Here is a 21,451-nt window from a genome sequence, read left to right as displayed (position 1 = left end):
TTCCAAACTTCTTTTTTGACTCGTCTTGTGTCGTCTCGCCCTCTCCGCTTCGAGACCTTCCCTCCCCCGAGCCATCGAGCTTGAAAGAGTGTTCGAGAGAGTTTCGAGTCTGTGTGAGCGTGCGTGTGTGTTGTACGTGTGTGTTGTACGTGTGTGTGTCTGTGCGTTTGTCTGTAGAGCCAATAGCGAGAAGAAGAAGAAGAAAATCGGTGCGCGAACTCGGAAGAAGAAAACACACTCTGCCAAGAGCAGAAACCTCCAAAGTCTCGGAAGCAACCCCCCAGTAGCAAAACCTTTTCCTCTTCCTTCCCACCCCTTCGAAAACAGAGCTGACACCAGCAGTAGCAGAAAGAAAGAGGAGCAGCTTCGGGAGCCAGCAGCACCGGAGCAGTGTCCACAAAGCAGCGGATTTTCACCAACCGACCCCCGACTTTTGCTAGCCTCCCAAGGTCTAGCGCGGAAGCGGACTCTTTTGTCGGAGGCCACCCCCGAAGCGGAGCGCAGAGCAAACCAGGCCGTTCAGAATGGCGTTAAAAAGAATTAACAAGGTAAGAGTGGGCTCCTTTTTACTGCTTCTTATTACTAGGCTAAGGAATCGGGAATTTGGGTCGAGGTCGGGGACAGGAACAAACCTCCTCCGCCTCGTCGGTTGTGCAATTTTCCTCCGACTTTGAGTCACAGTCACCAACCAGTGCCATTCGTCACTCGTGCTGGTTCAGCAGGGGTGTGTGTTGGTTGCAGAAACCTTCACAAAACGAAGGGGGGCTCTCGCTCCAAGACTACGACGACGACACTGCAAAAACCAACAGCAGAAGCCCCCGGAAAGCTCTCTGTTGCTGCTGTGTTTGTGAGAGTGTCCCAGCGCGGCTAAGTTGGGACCCCAGAGTGGCTGGTCTCCACAGACTTCTGCATTGTTTTTGTGTGTGAATCATGGCTTTCGGGGTGAAACACGGCTCTACTAAATTATGCACAATGCAGTGAACGGGACGGATGAAAGATTCGCGACTGGCGTCCACGTCAACGAATCGTGGTCAGTTTGGTGGCTAGTGAGGTGAAGAAATTAATCAGCTGATCAGCTGTTTACATCTAAAATTCAAAGGGAACAGATGCTATCATGCAAGTTTCTCCAAAAAGTTTTTTTAATCAGTTGTACATCCTGGTTGAATGTGTGCAAAGACGATGTATCAACCCGTCTATCCTTCAAAAGCTTTTTAGGATAATGCTTTGAAAGAACAAAAAAAAAAAGCAGGGAGTAATTTATTCTTCGAACAATTACTGTCAATAATGGTTGTGAATTCAGGGATCCCAATTTGTAAATCGAGATGACAAATTCGAGCCAAACATGTCATTAGGGCACAAAACCAAAAACCACGATTCGAGAAAATCGCTTGCAAAAAGTGGACAACTTGTTTCAATTCCTATTTAAAAAAGAAGCTTGACTGATGGTATTTTTACTGATGATACGATAAAACACGTCATTATCCTCAACTCTGCTTAAATGCTTCTTAATTTTTGTTGATTTTCGTAATAAAACTCATAATTTAAAAAAAATCGTTATTGAGCCCTTTTAACTTTCCAACTGTTGTTCATAATGACCGGATTGTTGTTTTGAATGATATTTACGGGCCCTTTTGTTTAGTTAGAAATAATGAGAAATTCAGTAGAAATTTTGATTATTGGTGAAGTTTTGTGATTGAATAGTATAGATAAGGTATGTGAAACATAAAAATTCTTCGAAAGTGTACTGAGCAGCAGCCGCGGGACCGTATTAAATATTGTTTTTTTGACGAAGTTTTTCTCTGCAGAAATCCTTGGTGAAAAGTAAACTAAACTTTTTTTTGAAGTGAATTAGTGTTAAGAATGTATGAAAAGATCACTTTATAACCCAAAAAGTTCCTCAAGTACGAAAACCTGACGAAAAATAAAAGGGCACAATTGAACTTTTTTTTTGGTTTGCAGTGAACATGGTTATGTGCCCTTTTGTGTTTTAGATTTTTTCAATAGGAAATTGTTTGTTATAAATCTGATTCTTGGAGGGCATGTAGGGAGTGTTCTAATGAATGGAATAGTGGAATAATCCCAAATGTTTACGTTTTGGTTTTGTGCCCTAATGAAATGTTTGGCTCGAATTAGCCACGAAATGTTAAATGTTTCTATAAAAGATTGACAAGCAAAATTGAAAATTTTGGAAAATCTTAAGAGACACCCCTTGGCTCGCATTGCTCGAGTGGAGACATTTTTGAAAGGCCAATTAGCCTACAAGAATGCTACGGTTTTCCGAGGCAGCGTGCGTTTCTGGATTGGCAAACACAATGGGACGGCGACACCAAGGGACGTTGGATGTATTCTATACGACCTAAGGTGCAAAGAAAAGCCTGGTTGAAGGGAATGGACTTGACGCGTGGATTCATCAGAACGATGTCCCGCCTTATGTCGAACCATTACTCGTCCAAGGCTCATCTTTACCGTATCAACATGAGTGATACGAACCTTTGCGACTGTAGGCAGGGTTATCAGGACATCGACCATCTCGTATGGGCGTGTCCAGATCACCATGTTCACAGAATTAAGTTCAAAGATACCCTCAGGGCCCGAGGAAGACCACCAGAAATCCCGATGCGAGACGCGTTATCTCAACTAGACCTTGATGTTCTCTATCCGATCTATCAGTTCCTCTTAGATTCCAAAATATCCATTTAGTTTTCATCCAGATAGTTTTCCTACAGTTAGTATAACTCGCCTTCACACAAAGCCGTCGTTTCTGGTTTGCACCGGAAGCAAAGCAAGATCGCCCCAGCAGCTGGACACCGAGTTGCGGCAGAGGACAAAAACAAAGGCCAGCAGAGCCAACCAAGACCCCTACACAATCCCTCTTCCCTTCCCACGCCTTGTCTTTTAACATCAATCCCTTCCCTACTAACCCCAAGTAGGCCGCGGGTTATCGGCTCCCCTCCCACTATCATTTACACATAAGATCCTCTGTAATTATTAAGTCAAATGTAATTACAAAAGCCGACTCGGTCCTAACCAGGTCCCAGTACCGAAAAGGACCTAATAAAGATAATTTTACGAAAAAAATTGTTGGGTCTGATCGCCATGAAAAAGCCTCTTCACTGCCATTTTCCTCAAAGGCGGTGTCTGTATAATGTGTGTGTGTGTGTGGTCCAATCCAATACCCGCTAACCGGTAGCGAAATTATGGGAAAGTATAGTTTGTATCAGACTTTGTATATGCCGAATGCTGATACAACTTATCTCAGTCCCGGGTATTAGGTGGTGATAGCCCTCGCGCTGCTTCCAACGACCCGTTTCAGAATGACAGAGCTCCTTGCGGTCGAATTCCGAGGTCGCTGGGCATTGTTCGGCCCCGCCTAAGCAAGCATCTGAAGGAAACTCGATCTATATTTAGACTTCCAATCCCCTCAGGCAAATCAGGGATCAGCGCGTATTTAATATGAGAAGATAACATGTTTCAACACTACGGATCAATTCACTGCTAGAGTGTAAACCTTCTGATGGCCGACTGCTTAGCGTCCCAGACCACCAATCCAGAGGTGTGAGTTCGAATCCCACCTGATTCATTTTTGTTTTTGTTCATATTCAAAGTTCAAATTCCTGATTCCAAATATCAAAGGTACCAGCCGGGATTTGATCCCTGAACCTTCTGCTCATGAGGCAGAAGTCGTAACCATTAAGCCACGGAGCCGGTAGAACAACAATCCATAGTCTCAACATTTGAATGCAAAAAGTGTTCAAATACATTTTACACTAGTTTATTTGTTTTGTCTTCAAAATATGTAAGAGCAGGCCAAGGATTGATACCTAAGAGCATGCAATGGCACTGACCTTGTTGCGTGCTCTTCGGTTGACGTCCACGTAAGGAACATCCTGGAAGGAGCGTAACTAACTACATCCGTAGTTCTGTTAGATCATCCGAATTATCTTGATCAGAACAGTATAGCTCTGGTTCCTTGCGAGTGTCCTATTTTCTTACCTCCACGTTGGCTTGGTTTTCATGATGACCTAGCTGGTGGCCTGTGGAAACGGATCGTAAACCTTTGACCACCGCGGGTCAGAGTCGAGACGGCTAAAAGAAAGGGGCGCGACAATGTGGGAAAGGGAAGTCATTTGTGATTGTAGACGGTATTGTTTTGATTCGCAGTATGTTGAGTCAACTGCTGTGGATGTACCTGAAACATCGCACAACGGGGTTTCTCTTCTCTTCATTCTCAGCTACCACCTATCTCCTATTTTTATTTTACTCTTCTGATTCCCAATTCTTCACTTATTCTTCTATTTAATATCCAACATCTGATTTTAATTTTACTACCTTTTGATTCTTTTATCTCTCAAAGCTTTTCCACTCTTTTCTTTCAATTGATACTGCTGTAACAAACTTTGTTTTGTTTTTTTTTCCTTAAAAATATACTTTTCCTTAATGTACTAGTAATATCAAGTCTATTTATCATTCGCCTAATCTTTTTTGATTTTATTGCAAATTTATTTATTTGAATAATTCTTTATCTGTCCTATAAATTATCATTACTATAATCTAAGCTTGTTTTGTATCTATATTTATTAACTATTGTCTAATTTTACATCTAATACATCTAGCTTCTCATTTTTATTCTTCAAAATACGCTCATCATTCTCTTAATATTGAATGCCTGGCACGAACACTCAAAGCGTGTTCTATCGAGCTGCTCGTACTGACTCAGAGCAAGGGTGAGATGTAGGTGTAAGGGCAGTGCGTGTTCGTCGGGAACCTAGTGCATAAGATCGGTCAAGGCCCGTTCTTACACTGAAAATTGCGAATTGCGAATTTGTCTTCAAAAAATGTAAGATTTGGTGGTAACAAAAAAACTAAAGGTGTAAAATTTAAAAAAAATAAAAGATTATTAAATTAACCCAAACATGCTTAAAAATGATTCCAAACGCAAGGGAATGCATTTTATATTGATTTCAGCTGGTTGCACTTAAATTTCAATTGAAATTTTGATGTTTTTGAAAAATATTTTTGCCCCTGATTTTCGAGGCAACTAACGAATTAACGAGCATTTACATAACTGTTGATAACAATTTATTTTTGCAATTATTTTCTTTAAAATTAATAAATTGTAGTAATAATTAATCTCATTCTAAAAAATAAAATGATTTTTTTATTTTGAGGTTATACAATCTATATGTATGATGATGAAAAATCCCAATCATTATGGAAATTAGATGTTTGGATTGGAAACAGATAAAAACGGCTTCGTTTACAACTTACTTACTTTTTACTCAAGATTTGAAAGCTTTCTTGAGGAATTCAAACTTTGAACCAAATGTTTGCGTTCAAAAAGTATGTTGGTACTAACGTTAGCCTAAAAAAACATTGTAGTTTGGTTTAAAAACATTTCGGAAAATTCCTTCAGGGCTCGGGAGAAAACCGGGAAAAACCCGGGAAATTGAAAATCGAAATCTGGTGGCCACCCTGGTTTAAATAGCTTAATTTTTTTAAATATTAAAAAATTTAAAAATTCGAAAATTCAAAAAGTCAAAAATTTTACAATACAGAGATTTTTGTATGTCTGCTCTTGTGTATGATTCAAAAATTCTATAATACAAAAATTCAAAAATACCAAAAAAGCCGGATCTCAGATATTGTAATGAAAACGTTAATTTTTTTTACTGATTTTTTTATTTTTCCAATCCTTTTTTTAATTTTTTAAAAATATTTTTAAATTTTTTAAAAATGTTTTTAAATTTTGTTTATTAAATTTTATGTTTTTCCATTTGTATTTTTTTCCGTGCATGATTCAGTTTTCCGTGCATCATTCCATTTGCCGCAGTAGCAAACCAGCAGAATAGCGGGTAGCAAAGTGAAATCCCGAAGAACTGAGAGCAAATTTGCTACCGCGACAGGTACCGCGGTGGGGTTGACGTCGGGTGCAAATTTGATTTGCTTCGATGTTTGCTACCCGCACTGGAGATGCACTTAGGGCATCTCCAGCGCTGGGGTGCAAATCAAATTTGCACCCGGCTCATGAATACCGAGATCAAATTTGCCACCTTGAAAAAACTCCGTCATCCCCACCGCTAGGGTAGCAAATTTGCCACCGAAACAAGCCCACCGCGGGGGGCAAAAATGGGTTTTTATCATTTTTTGCTCTCGTTTACCTTCAAAATCAATAATTATGTGTTGATTCATGCCTAGAAATGCTAAAAGTTTATTAAACTTTTTAATCCTATTGAAAATTTCAAAGAATTTCATTTTTCGAAAATGTCGAAAGTTAAAATTTGCTACCCGATTTGATTCCCTGTTAGTTTGCTCTCGAGTTTGCCCCCGAGTCTCCCACCGCGCGTAGCAAAGCAGGTATCAAATTTGATCTCAAGTTCATCTGTAGAAGAAAAATATGTGTCGGTACCTGTCGGGTACTCATTTTCTGATACCCGACAAGTACCGGCAAGTCGGGGGCAAAGTTTTGAATGCGTGTTTCGGAGATTTTTGTATGTCTGCTCTATGTATGATATGATGTATGATTCAAAAATTGTTAATTTAATCTAATCGGTTTTTATCGGTGAAATCTGACGCAAATTTTAGATGAAAGATAATGAAATTTTAGGTGGATAGGTCGACTAGGAGTCATAGAAGAAGATATAAAGGCCGGAAACTAAGTCAGCGAAGGGCCATTTGAGGAAGTATGTGTGTGTGATCAAGTCTTTTAGCCTTCTAATTTGGCTCTGTACAAGTACTGAGCGAAACACACAGTAAATGTACAGAGACAACTTATTCCTGCAGCGTCATCCATATGACTCCCGGACGGCCGTCTTTCTTCTAAAATTTGCGTCAGATTTCACCGATAAAGACCGATTAGATTAATTAAATTAAAGACCGATTAGATTAAATTAACATCAGTTCTCGCCAACCTCCTGTGGCCGAATGGTTACGGGTTTCGCCTCATAAGCGGAAAGTCATGGGTTCTTCTCAGGGTGGCAGCCTTAGGTTTAAGTTCAGAGGTAGCAGCAACCGTATGAGTATAAAACGGTTGCTTCACGTGCTCTTCAAGCATGTGATCGATCTTGGGATATTCCTTTGCGCCTCTTCCCAAAATACTTTCCTCGTGTCTTCGCATGTAAATAATGCCCAGCCGATCGGTATTGCACTGCAGTCCAGTCGCTTTGTCCAGATCAGAGCAAAGGGAACACCGCAAAAGTAGCACCGCAAAAAGACAATTGTCTTTACAAGACCCGCGCGGCAAATAATAGCTGCTGGGAAGAGCTTGAAAACGACACGAAAAATTGTCACCGCAGTTCTAGCGATACATAGCGCACAAGGCACAAGGAATGGAGTTTACAGCATCTGGATGGAACAGCACTTTTCCTCTCAATAGGAACTGTGTTATAGATCTGGAAATGCTTAATAACAGTAAAAATGGGTAACACGATACAATAGTCCTTGTAATCAGGATTCCGTGTCTTAATACTCAAACAGAAAAAAAAAAAAACATCAGTTCTCGGTGACCAAAACAATATGGGGATTCAAAAATTCAAAAAAATTAAAAATTCAAAATTCAAAAATTCAAATATTTAAAAATTCAAAAATTTAAAAATTCAAAAATTCAAAAAATCAATAATTCAATAATTCAATAATTCACAATTCAATAATTCAATAATTCAATAATTCAATAATTCAAAAATTTAAAAAACTTAAAAATTCAACAATTCAAAAATTCATTTTTTGAAATTTTTGAAATTTTTAAAAATTTTAAAATTTTTAAAATTTTAATTTTTTTTAAAATTTTTGAAATATTTGAAATTTTTATAATTTTTAAAATTATTAAAAATTTTGAAACTTTTAAAATTTTTAAAATTTTTGAAATTTTTGAAACTTTTAAAATTTTTAAAATTTTTGAAATTTTTGAATTTTTTGAATTTTTTGAAGTTTTGAAATCTTTAAAATTTTGAAATTTTTGAAATTTATGAAATTTTGAAATTTTGAAGTTTTGAAATTTTGAAATTTTGAAATTTTAAAAATTTTAAATGTTTGAAATTTTGAAATTTTTAAAATTTTGAAATTTTGAAATTTTAAAATTTTGAAATTTTGAAATTTTGAAAATTTTGAAATTTTGAAATTTTTGAAATTTTTAAAATTTTGAAATTTTTGAAATTTTTAAAATTTTTGAAATTTTTGAAATTTTTGAAATTTTTGAAATTTTTGAAATTTTTGAAATTTTTGAAATTTTTGAAATTTTTGAAATTTTTGAAATCTTTGAAATTTTTGATATTTTTTAAATTTTTGAAATTTTTGAAACTTTTGAAATTTTTGAAAGGTTTGAAATTTTTTAAATTTTTTAAATTAAAAAAAATAATTTTTTTAAATTTTTTAGATTTTATAATTTTTTTCCGTGCTTGATTTGATTTTTCCGTGCATAATTCCATTTGAAGCGGTAGCAAACAGACTGAATACCGGGTAGCAAAGTGAAATCCCGAAGAACTGAGAGCAAATTTGCTACCGCGACAGCTACCGCGATGGGGTTGACGTAGGGTGCAAATTAGCTTTGCTTCGATGTTTGCACCCAGCGCTGGAGATGCACTTAGGAACTAGAAAATGAGATTTGGGTGGTCGCCCTGCGAACTGTCAAACACAAAAGGTGGGTGTCGGTGCCTGTTACGAAATTTTACGAAAATTGAGGGAGTGGGGAGGGGGAGTGCTGAAAAATTCTGTTACGTAACGCAACATTTCATATATGAATTTAAAAAAAAATGCAAAAAGGCCTTGCGTTACGCGTTACAGGGCGGTAGGGGGATCACTCATCTGTTACGATTTGTTACGAGGAGGGGGGGGGGGGAGTTAACCTGACGATTCTATGTTGCATTTCTAGAATTTTTTTTAATAGGTCCTATAAACATATGAAAGACAATAGCTTATAGGACCTTTTAAAAAAAAACTCTGGATTTATACTTGTTGTAAGTGCCTATCACAACTCTGCGATAAATGTAGGGTCGATGTAGGTCTGATGGTCAAGACAATTAGAACGGGGATCAAAACCATTGAACAACATCTAGCTGGCCTCCTAGTACCTGTAGCACTAGCGTGCACAGGGTGGGGCAACTGCCCAACCATCCTCAGAAAGGAGAATGGGCAAATTTGTTTGGGAGCTGGTCCAAGGATGTACACGAACGGGACCAACTTTTTTCGAAAGATCTCGCCGAGACATGAAAAAAAGTCTTCTGGACCAACTCTCTAAACCCCGGGGTTCAAAAGTTACAAGTTGTTGAAGTTTGAGCATTTTGGGTTAAAATGTACAAAAAATTTTGCTATTTCTAAAATCATTCATAAAATCTCTGTTTCATTATGGATTTCGATTTTCTTGACTTCATTCAACGCGTATCAGCAAAAACTATGAGTTCTGATATGTCTTAGCATGATTGAAACATGATTTATCTTGTTTTTATCTGTTTGAACCGTTTGTGCAAGAGGCATCCCATAGAAACAAGTCGAAACTTCAAGGTTTTGAAACCGGATCCGACCCAGACTGCTTCAGTGAGTATGGAAAGCTTCAGTGCAATGTTGTAACAACTTATTGGGATGGTCTGAGTCATCCGAGAACTCCTTGGAGTTAAGACCGGTGAGTCTACCGCCGTAACAAGCAAGATGTCTGCGGTTTTTGACCACGGATCATACCCGCATGGCTTCAGTGAGTATGGTAGACTACTATGCTGATGTGTTGGAGTGTCCTGGGTTCTCCTAGGACTCCCTGGAGTTAAGATCTGTGGGTCTACTTCCGTAACAAGCAAAATGTCGACCGGTTTTGACAACGGAACATACCCGCATAGCTTCAGTGAGTGTGGTGGAGTTATGATCTGTGGAGCTACAGCCGTAACAAGCAAGGGGTCGACGATTTTTGACCCCGGAACATACACGCATAGCTTCAGACAGTATGGTAGACTGCTTTGTTAATGTGTTGGGATGTCTTAGGTCATCCTTGGGCTCCCTGGAGTTTAGATATTTGGGTCACTGTAACAAGACTGTGTGGATCAATCGGACCGCGCACTGGACTCACAATCCAGAGGTCGCCGGTTCGAATCCCGAGGCGGACGCAAAAAATTCTAAGTGTAAATATAGGTTTTCGGTGCCCTCTCCCCGTGCCATACCTTCACACTTAGGAGACCCGGGAGGCGGAGTCTTGTCGCAAAAAGAACGATACACGCCTGTGGATCCGTTGACGAAACCGCAAGGTTCAAGAGGGCCACATTATAAGGTAGTAACATGAAAAAGGTCGATGATTTTTAACCGCGCATCATAACCGCAAAGATTCAGTGAGTATGGCAGACTGTATTGCTGTTATGTTGCGATGTTCTGGACCATTCCGCGGAGTCCTTTTAACAGCCATAGACCTACAGATCATAACTCCAGGAGTCCTTGGATGACCCAGGACATCCTAACACATTAGGAAAGCAGTCCACCACACTCACTGAAGCTATGCGGGTATGTTCCGTTGTCAAAACCGGTCGACATTTTGCTTGTTACGAAGTAGACCCACAGATCTTAACTCCAGGGAGTCCTAGGAGAACCCAGGACACTCCAACACATCAGCATAGTAGTCTACCATACTCACTGAAGCCATGCGGGTATGATCCGTGGTCAAAAACCGCAGACATCTTGCTTGTTACGGCGGTAGACTCACCGGTCTTAACTCCAAGGAGTTCTCGGATGACTCAGACCATCCCAATAAGTTGTTACAACATTGCACTGAAGCCTTCCATACTCACTGAAGCAGTCTGGGTCGGATCCGTTTCAAAACCTTGAAGTTTCGACTTGTTTCTATGGGATGCCTCTTGCACAAACGGTTCAAACAGATAAAAACAAGATAAATCATGTTTCAATCATGCTAAGACATATCAGAACTCATAGTTTTGCTGATACGCGTCGAATGAAGTCAAGAAAATCGAAATCCATAATGAAACAGAGATTTTATGAATGATTTTAGAAATAGCAAAAATACGATTTTTTGTACATTTTAACCCAAAATGCTCAAACTTCAACAACTTGTAACTTTTGAACCCCGGGGTTTAGAGAGTTGGTCCAGAAGACTTTTTTTCATGTCTCGGCGAGATCTTTCGAAAAAAGTTGGTCCCGTTCGTGTACATCCTTGGACCAAATTTGCCCATTCTCCTTTGTTCAAAATTTGGTCAGGGGGCGTCCATAAACGACGTAATTTTTAAATTGTCCATATAATTGCTCCACCTTCCTCGAGAAGCTAGGCACGCTACTGACCTGTAATCTCAGATTTCGCAAAATATTTCTAGCTTTTAAAAAGCTTGTGCGTCCTTTTCAAATGTTATGATCAGATGAAACAGCCCTAGCGTAAGATAAATATTGCAGCTCCCAAACAAACACAGCAGAGCGTACCCGTTTATTTTGTGGATCCGTTGGTTTAAGATAGCGGCCTTTCGTAACCTCAAGCCAAACGTTAAGAAATGGCTTATCAATAAAATGTTTGCAATCTTGACAATATTCTGGTTTAGTATGTCATAATAAGCATTTTGGGATCATTTTCTTTAAAGGGACCATCCATAAACCACGTGGACACTTTTTTTAGAATCTGTTACTCCTCCTCCCCCCCAAGACAATTGTTCATACAAAAAAAAATTTTTGTATGGGTCGTGGACAATCGCCATCATTATTCACTAGTCTGCATAGTCAAATAACTGCTAATTTTAGTATTCTAATTAAAATTCTATGGTAATAATAAATACCATATACAAACAGAGTGCTTTCATGAGAGGGTTAATTGTTATTTCGCGTAGCTTTCGAAGGTATGAGGACAGTTCGAATTATTTCAAGAAAATCCACCGCGGTTAACCAAATCAAATTAACAAAAGCCCTATGGTGAGCATACTGACAGATTCTAATCAAAACAACAGTCAGTCATAACATAATCTCGAAAATTTTCACCATGATACCGGCTTGATTATTAAATATTTTACAGTTTCAGCACTCGAAGCGTTCTGTAATCACATAACTAGTACAGTAATTATTTCCCTCAAAGTAGTTAAATTGATCAATAATCCAGCAATCTTAACCTTTTATCGGGAAGGTTGCTGCTGCCAGCCATCCAACCAGCCAGCACTAAGTTATATGTTGTTGCGAACCGTTCACTCTCACTACTTCTACACTCACGCACACACACAAACATGCCGCAGCAAAACCACCGTGTCCGTACAAGAGAGTTGTGCGGTGCGATGACTCCACAAACCATCCAACCAACCAACACTCTCTCACACCACCACGTTCTCTCCGTATACGGCAACAAAAACAACTGACTGCTGGCTGGTGGTGTATGTGACCGAGGTCGCGATGAGACTTCGTCGTCGTCACGGAGAAATTGCAACCAGCCGCCGGAAAATCCTCCAACAACAATAACAACAGTACACTTGGTAGGGTTTCCTCCTCGTCCATTAACTGGGTATGATTGCTGGTAAGGGTTGATTTACTTCTTTTCTTTTTGTTTAGAAAAAAAAAAACGCCCAGTTCATCATAACGACACGGAACTTTGGTTTGGTCACCAGTGGATTAGAAACGAAATTATTTTTAGCGAGTTTCCGCTTTTTTTTTGCGATCGCAACTCGCTTGAAATCTTCCTTACGCACCTTCTCATTTTCACTGTCGTTGTACGGAATCCATCGAAAAAGCGGCCGTGGGAGATTTACTCCTCTCTCGATTTGCTCAGCAAAAGTGTGTGTGTGCGTGTATTTTATGATTGTTGTTACTTTCTTGGGAGCGAACGTAATCACGTAACGGGAATTGTTGGATAGTTTATAGCGCTTGATACCCTACCGATGCAAATGTGCTAATGTGTTTCGTTTTTCTCTGCTTCTTCCTTCTAGGAACTACAAGACCTGGGGAGAGATCCACCCGCACAGTGCAGTGCCGGCCCAGTTGGAGATGACCGTAAGTGTTGAACTTTAGTAGTGAAAGTTACTTTCCTCAAGTGTTGTGAGTTTGCGTTGTCGTCGAGTTTGCGGAGAGTGACACCTGGTCCAGAGCGTAGCCCAGAACCTAAAGGCACGATGACTCCAGACTGCCATCCGACCTTGATCAAAAGTGTGCTGCAAGACGACCAATAAGTAAAAACATCGGATTTGAGAAAACGAAACTATTGGCACTACGCCCCCCGGGGCATGGCCTTCCTCTAACGTGGGATTTCTGCTCCAGCGCCTCTGACGAGACGGGAGAAACCGGGACCGACGTTTTACTTCACCATCCGATAGAAGCTCAGTGGATAAGGCGGGAATCGAACCCGCGTCTCATAGCATCATCGGGATCGGCAGCCGAAGCCGCTACCCCTGCGCCACGAGACACGGATTTGAGAGCAATTATTAAAAATTAGGCTGTGTTAGAGAAATGCTTACAAAAATGTGCTGCAAGATGATCGATAAGTGCTGAATTATACAATGACTTCCGGTAATGCTAAGCAGTTGTTGGAGTATGGTAAACCAACCCATTACCAACAATAAACTAGGACGGCTATAAAGTTTGAAAAATCTACACAAGAATGTCTCCGGAGTTTGAAACGCTCCTCCTCAAGATCATGGAAACCCAGGAAATGCTACTAAAACAATTGGCGTCTTCTAGAAACGTGGTAACGGTAATCTGAAATCATGCCAGCAGCAACTGGAACAACCTAGCCGTGTTCGAACCAGTTCGAGTTTCTGATCAAATCCCTTTCGAGCGGGGTCCGAGAGATCTGTTACGACCCAGAAACTGGAGTTACTTCCCACACCTGGTTGGCGAATGATATAAACTGTTCGTGAAGTGCATCCAGAACCTAGAAATATATTTAAATCTTACGTCTGTGTTAGGGAAGTTGAATTGCTGATGTAGCATACTTAGGATTTTCAGTAACAATATGAACCAATGTGTTGTTAGAAGTTGCATGGACTCTATATTAGACGATGAGGATTAAAAAAGTTTTGTTACGACTCAGAAGCCTGGTTAGTCAATGATAAAAATCCGTTTGCTGAGGACATCCAGAACCTGGGAATGTATTTAAATCTTACGTCTGTGATAGGGAAGTTAAATTGATAAGGGAGCAAACTTAGGAATTAAAGTAAAAATATGATAGTTGATTGTACTGTTGATCTAGAGTTTCTTGTTTATCAAAGAAAAAAGATAAAGCTGTTTGATGTCGAGTGAAGTAGAAAAACAGCATCTAACTTCATCGTGTCTCTTATGTTGTCATATCAGCACTTAGACATTCAATTACAGCTCATATATAACGTTTTCAACTGAAATAAAGTGATGAATAGCTCAATGTGAAGTGAGCAAGCAAGTTTTTATCACTAGTTTTATAAAATATGTTATTTAAGCAAATTGGATGAAGTTAGGAGCGAGTGTTTAACCTGCCAAACATACGAGAATGTTCCCTACCTTGTATTTTGCATTGAGGCTACTTAAAATCAAGGGAATGATGGAAAGAGGCGAATCACAAATCCATATAAATAATTTCAAGATTGTTCAGGTGTAAACCGAAAACGCGATCAAAAATTAAAGTGGCAGAATAAGGCTTTTATCTGCTTATTTAATTGTCAGTGTAAAGGCCGCCGCGATGTTTAATTATATTCTGACGTACATTCAATTTGCAGTCCAAAACCAGTCATTGAATTGAAAAAATAAAATTCTTTTTCAAATTTTCTTTTCTTGATTTGTGTGCACCTACGTCGAAGACCAAGATTGTTTATTTTTTGCTCTTTGGTCTGACAGTCTTGGTCTGGCAGATTTGGTATCATGGATTTTGGTCTGGTCTAGGCGAGGGAAAGGACACAGCACCTTCCTGCTTAAAATCAGTTTCTTTTTCAACGGACCAACGGCTGTAGGATTCAATAAAACTTCTAGTTTAGAAGTAAAAAAAAGATTTAAAGTCTTATGTGTTCACTGGAAACACATTAATCCGACTTTCCCAGAACTTGATTACTAAACGATTACTTTAGTCTTGCCAAATGTAGGCCTTATGTAAGATAGCAGCTAGCAAAAATACATACAATAGCTTCAGCACATAGATAAGCCGCGATAAGCAGCGCGTCCTTATCGGCCGGCATCCTGCTGACACACACAAAGCAATAAGCTTCCTCGAAATATCTCCAATAACGCCGACTCCAGCAAGATTCATCGCCGCCGGACTCCCATTGCGATTGCATATTAATTTCATTTTACCGCACTACTACACCATGAGTCATCGTCCAGACACAGCAGCAGCATCGAACTCTCTCTCGCTCTACGTTGAGAGAAAGACTCGAAAATAATAAAAAAAGACGGACAAACCAACGGAGGCAGCACCATCTGTTCAGCGATTTGCGCTTTTCCAATGCAGTTCACCGCAGCGGCGCCCTCTTTGTGTGGTGCAACCTTGCCTCTTTTTTGGTGGTCGTGACGTCGGATTCCACTGGATGTCGCTGCTTAATATTAGTTTGAGCCTGCGATATGTGCGTCCTTACCTTGTTAATTAGAACGACATCGGATAGATGAAATTAGCACCGGTCAGTTACTAATTATTTGGTTATTTTTTGGGTTGGAGATTACGAGTGGCCTTCAAAGTTGTGAGTTTTACATTTCAGCAAGTCACTCCAAAGTTCATAACTTTCAATCTATTTGCTCGCATGTAAGAAGAACCGTACCGGGAAGTAGCGAAATCCCACCAATCATTATCAGTTGTTTGAATCGCTGCCACGCGCGATTTCTGCCCGTCTACGTGCTTTCTTTGGTGATGTGGAGTGAGGCAAGTGTAATCCGTGCAACGCGACAACCACCGCCAACCCTTTATAGTGGCACGTTACGACGTACCCCACTCAACTCTACACATTGTGGTGGTTCTCGTCGTCACCGTCTAATGTATTATTGATTTTAAGGCTACACGACGCGTTATGTGCTGAAAATGGAGCTTATCTCGAATCGCGTTTTAGAGCTGCGATCAAACAGTGTGACGTTAATCGTACCCTCTTGAAAGTTATGAGATTCACCAGTTTAAAATGTATAAATTGTCCCGAAATGTGCCGCGCTCACCTTTTCTGCGTGTTGCGTCAAGCTGACCTATTTTGCGCGTGTGCTTCCATCCCGTCACATGACTCGTCGAAAGTCGTCGTCGTCACTGCTGCCGCCGCCGCCGTCGCGCACTGCTAATTTGCATCTTTCACTTTCTCCGTAGACGGGCCAAATTGGCGCACGCAAACTCACTCACACACACCTTGGAGAGGAACGATATAAAAAAAATCCGTAAAAAAATAGTGTCAACAGTCATTAATTTCTTCCTCTTTTTTCTTGCGTCTCTCTATTTACAGTCTTTCACTGGCAGGCAACAATTATGGGACCGGTAAGTTGACATTGTGGGGGGTTTTGGGTTGGAGCGAACGAAAAAAAGGGACGCGATCTTGGCCAACAACTGTTTCGTCTAATCGTCAGAGTTTATGGAGTTAAAGCAAGCTGTGAGTTTTGGAGCGTTATCGTGGTCGACTTCAAACCCAAAGCCGAATCAGTCGTCTGATTACTTTGCACCTGTCACCAAGCGACGGAAACAAATGAAGGAGTTTTTCACGAAGAATATTGTGAGACCACCAGGACACAAGACCGGATTGGAGTCACCAAGCTGAACAGACAGAATTGTTGCCGCTGAAGTGATAAGGGTGTGCCATCATTCTACGAGTTCAAAATGATTTCTTTGAAAAATTATTGATTTCGGAAAATCAACTGTCATGAAAACGTTGGACAATGGAACGATCAGAAACTAGTTTTCTTTCATCATAACAGTCAACTTCATTGGCTTCAAAACAAATTTGCTGCTAGGAAAAGTCATTGCCAGGTATTCAGATCGCACGTCTGTGATTGGGAAACATCACAAAGCCTTGACTCAATTCTTAGAAAACAAAGTGACATGGTTGGAAGAGTGAAGCTTCTAGCATTGATTCTAGTTCGCTTTCCCACACCAGAAAAATTAAGTCAAGATCTAACTTCGTACGTCGGTGTTTGGGAACCGTGACCGCATCGGAAGTGACGTGGAGTTCCAAGAACGATAACTCAATGTTTAAATAATGCCAGTTGAGAATACGTTTTCAAGAATCGCCAGCAAGTACAAAACCATCAAGTCAATCGAATTGCTTCCTTCAATCAATTCGGAGGTATAAATTTAGCATACAATGACGAAACACCTAGCGAACTTGAAGGCACGGTCTCGCCTCGCGAAGATCGCGCTCAAATTTGTAGCCGGAACTTGGCGGACGAATCTACATCCTCACCCTCTCAGGATGTAAATTTCCGCTGCACCACATCGGTTAAATTCGATTTCCGATTTGGTCAGCGGCCAAATGCACGCGACGCGAGATGCTGAGGCTGAACGTGGCAACGACCTACAAAAATTGCACTGGCTTAAGTGTGTGGTGTAGGACGAGTGTGCCTAAATTGGACCTAGGCTTATTATTTTGACTTAGGTTGCATTCGGTCCAAAATACACCCAAAATAAAGATAGTGAGTGTTATTTTAAAGTTTGTCAACATTTCAATCTGATGTGTAAACATTCCCATCTGGCAAGCTGAAAGAAGCAGTTTACAAAGCAGGACCAAAATAGGGCCATCGGCCCTTCTTAGATCAAACTGAAGTCGTCTTTTTGCGGCGCGCGGTCATTGTCTCAAGCCGGTTTGTGGCTGCATTCAATCGCTTGTTGATGATTAATGTCACATGTTGGTTGAGAATTCTAGCGTCAGTGACTTATAGCGCACACTAAAACATTGATAAGGTCACTAGTATAAGAGTTGAGAGACTTGCAATCTGTTTTCCAGCGAAGCTTATCAACTTTCTACACCACAGCTAAGTATAGCCTCAGCTGTCGAACCATTGTTCGTAACGATTGTCTAAAGATAACTTCATCCATGAAATCACACTATCCTGCAATCGCGTTACATTTCATTCCCATTCACAAACCACCATCATCAGCGAGCAAACAACAGTAAAACGTGAATAATTAAGTGCACGCCGTTTATGTAGTCGTACACACATAGTAGTGTACCCACAGCCACTTGCCTACTGGTACTGGTTGGTTCAAGTACGTGAAGCGACTTATCGATGGTGGTCTTGGCCAACCCCCGGACTCTTTTGTTGTTGTGGTTGCGTCGACATGTCGACGCAATAGAGTAGAAGAAAGTATTGATTTTGTCACTTTCGCCCCCGACTGAACTAAGCCTGCGTCGGTCGACCTGCATTGGATGGGTCGCAGTCGTCAGCATGAACGAGCCAAGGTCAGTGTGAGCGCACGCGAGAAAGCAGCGCGCAGCGACGACGGCCACGCCGCCGGTGATAACAATTAAAATGGTGGTGGTGAACGCGCGAGATGTGTTAAGATGAAGGTTGGTTTGGTTTACGTTACTATTTCGGTGGGTTTTTTTTTTCTTGTACTCTCCTCTCCTCGACGGCGCTATTTTAAATCTTGCTACGATGATGGTTTAGCGACGTTGGCGTGTGCTAAGGCAAGATATATGGGACTGATTGTCCTTGCCGGTTGAGGGATAATGGGAAGAGGACATGCTGCGGAATTTGTTATCGACATAGTTGAATACATTTTTGTTATCAGTTGATCAACAGAGATTTCACGCTATGTAAGGTAACGGCAGTGCTGTAATCGACAGAGTGTCCCGTAATTGTTGAATTTTTATGCTTTGACGTTGTAATTTCTCTAGGTAACAATGTCCTTCTATACTAATTCTTACTATCAGATTTGACATTGAAACACTGCAAAAATGTTTGAAAGAACTCTTGGAGAGAATAATTGCTAATTTACAGCACCACAAAAAATGGCGTTTCTAGTTCAGATTTCAATCTGTTAAGAAGTATAATTAAAGTCTTGTCACATTGACCAAAATATGAGGTAACAATGAGACACTCGACGTGATCTTTCAAAAGCAATTTTTCCAACTTGAAACTGAAATTCACAAAAATCTTACTGAAGGAGGTATCAGACTATGACAAACAAACAAACTCGCACTTTTTTTGTGTTTGACAGTTTTCCAAACTCACAAACTTGGTTGCGGCCAACTTGCAAAGCCAAATGTTTGCAGGCTGACGTTTCTGCAAACAAATGCAGACAAACAAACAAAGCAGACAACCAGTCAAAAAGTTTGTTTGTTTGCGTGTTTTTTTCTTTGTTTAACACAACAATACCATAAAAAAAGTTTATAAATTGAATTTAAGATTTAAGATTATTTTCGATATGTCAATTTATTTGAAAACGAAAGGGTTATTTAAGACATTAAAAATCCTAATAGGGTATTTGTCCCTATTTTGGGCCTACTAAGACGAGCGCACTTTTTATTTGATGTATTCTCAAAGGCTGCTATAGGCAGCCTTGCTTTTATTACATGAATAAGTTGGTTTTTTAATGCTAATGCTCTAATGCGGGACCGTGATGTAGGGGCAAGCGTGGTTGCTTCTCATCCAGTCGGCCTGGGTTCGATCCCAAAAGGTCCCGGTGGCAAATTTTGAGACGAGATTTGTCTGATCACGCCTTCCGTCGGACAGGGAAGTAAATGTTGGTCCCGGTCTAACCTAGAGGTTAGGTCGTTAGCTCAGTCCAGGTCAGGTGTAGGTGTCGTCTCCCTGGGTCCTGCCTCGGTGGAGTCGCTGGTAGGCAGTTGGACTAACAATCCAAAGGTCATCAGTTCGAATTCCGAGGTGGATGGAAGCTTAGGTGTAAAAAGAGGTTTGCAATTGCCTCAACAATCAAGCCTTCGGACACCTAGTTTCGAGTAGGAATCTCGCAATCGAGAACGCCAAGGCAATGCTGCAGAGCGAATGATTTTTTTTTAATTTTTGCTCTTACTAAATCACATTTTTGACGAAAATACTTCATATTTCTGTATAAGCTCGAGAAACTGAAACATTGTTTGTCCCTATTTTGGGGATATTGCTTCTAGCATACGACCTTCTTTGTACATGTTTTCGGCCTACCTTCTGATTGGTTGAAATCTCGAAGCACGTGGCGAACTTTTTTGACGTACGGTTCAGCCCCAGCTCGTACAGTACAGCCGCACCAATTCGGTCGACAAACATGCTCAATCATTGTGATGTTTTAAGCCACAAATCAACATTAGAACGATTGATTTCACTTGCATTACGTGCATAATTAGCTTGGACATGATTTATATCGTTCTTTACGAGTTTTTAAAATAATAAAACACTGTCACAATTTGTAGAAGTGTCTAATGGACTGAATATAGAGCCATTCTCTCCGAAATGGACGAAGTTATTAATCAGTTATTTTATTGATTTGGTGGCAGTTTGGTGAGTGTTTTTTTCGACGGGATTGTGCAACCCACAAAAAAAAACATATTGCTGGTGGTTGGAGATTCGGGTGACGGCTCTCATTCGTGTGCTGAGCGATGAAAGCCGGGCGCTAAGTGTCAACAAGCGGTAAGCAAAAGTGGTGAAAATTTTCGCCCTAATGGGCAATTAGCGATTTGCCCAGAAAAAAAAGTGAAGAATGCTTTATTTCTAATTTAGAAGGAAAAAGTAAATTATTCTTGCCCACCAAAATGAAGATAATGACTGCACGTATCATTATCAAGTGGCACATTCCTGCCAGATTTAGTGAAATGCTCAATTTCGTTGAATTAAGTTTGGTAGACCCAAAATAGGTACTAGGCCCAAAATAGGGACAAATACCCTAAATATTGGATGCATTTGACACAAACTTTCTTGATATTTTTTCTATGAATCAAAAGATTTTTATTAATTTTAGTTTATTAAATAAGAGGTAATATTTAACATAAAACAAAAAAAAAAAAAACAAATACAAAAGTAGAGTATGATTTAAAAATTTGCGGCAGGCGTAAAGTTATGATTCTTTTTCATTTTCACTGTGTTTTTGATTAGGTAGTAGGGAAAAGATTCCAATTTGGGTTTGGAAATAAAACTTTTTTGTGGCAAATATGTTTATTTGTTAACTCCTTGGGCATGAGTAAGGACCTCGACGCCGTTAGCAATGTTGGCTTTAAAATAAAATTTCGTGATAATATCACTTCCCCCCAGCCAACATTTTTGCCATGCGAAGCGGGCCTCGACGCTGTGTCTAGGTTTAATTCCTAGCTAGGAGCCATCAGTGTCTTAAGAGGTGGTCCCAAGGCCGAGTAGGAGTTCATGAAGCAAATTAGTCGTCTCCCATCCCTTTTAAATTGAAAAATGAACTCTGAAACCAGCGCTTACTCACAACAGAAACAGAGGCCTCTTCTAGGCATTGTAGGATAGAATAGATTTTGAAATTTATTTTTGAAAAAATATTATTACGTAGCATTTTGATATGTCAAAATTTCCATAGAGTCTCGGTCAATCAATAGTGCGATGATATCGGACAAAATTCGTTAATCTGTTGAACTAACGGTTTTCGGATTATGGTTGTATCGACCATTGTTGCGAATCGAGGGTCTACTGG

At 40.0% G+C, this 21,451-nt stretch overlaps 1 protein-coding gene across 5 annotated transcripts in view; it reads left to right on the top strand.

Annotated features, from left to right (window-relative positions):
• Window positions 1-21,451, top strand: part of LOC6052953 (ubiquitin-conjugating enzyme E2-17 kDa) — a 35,799-nt gene that overhangs the window by 6,385 nt on the left and 7,963 nt on the right. For all 5 annotated transcript variants that reach the window (XM_038257420.1, XM_038257428.1, XM_038257447.1 and 2 more), the window contains exons 2-4: window positions 328-548; window positions 12,873-12,936; window positions 16,320-16,351. In XM_038257420.1, the coding sequence (XP_038113348.1) occupies window positions 525-548; window positions 12,873-12,936; window positions 16,320-16,351 (120 nt within the window). In that variant the 5' untranslated portion in view covers window positions 328-524. The remainder of the gene's footprint in view (window positions 1-327; window positions 549-12,872; window positions 12,937-16,319; window positions 16,352-21,451) is intronic.

This window comes from Culex quinquefasciatus, chromosome 1, assembly GCF_015732765.1.
Source record: "Culex quinquefasciatus strain JHB chromosome 1, VPISU_Cqui_1.0_pri_paternal, whole genome shotgun sequence".
NCBI classification, from domain to species: Eukaryota; Metazoa; Arthropoda; class Insecta; order Diptera; family Culicidae; genus Culex; species Culex quinquefasciatus.
The sequence above is the reverse complement of the archived record's forward strand: the minus strand, read 5'-3'. Positions and strand labels throughout refer to the sequence as shown.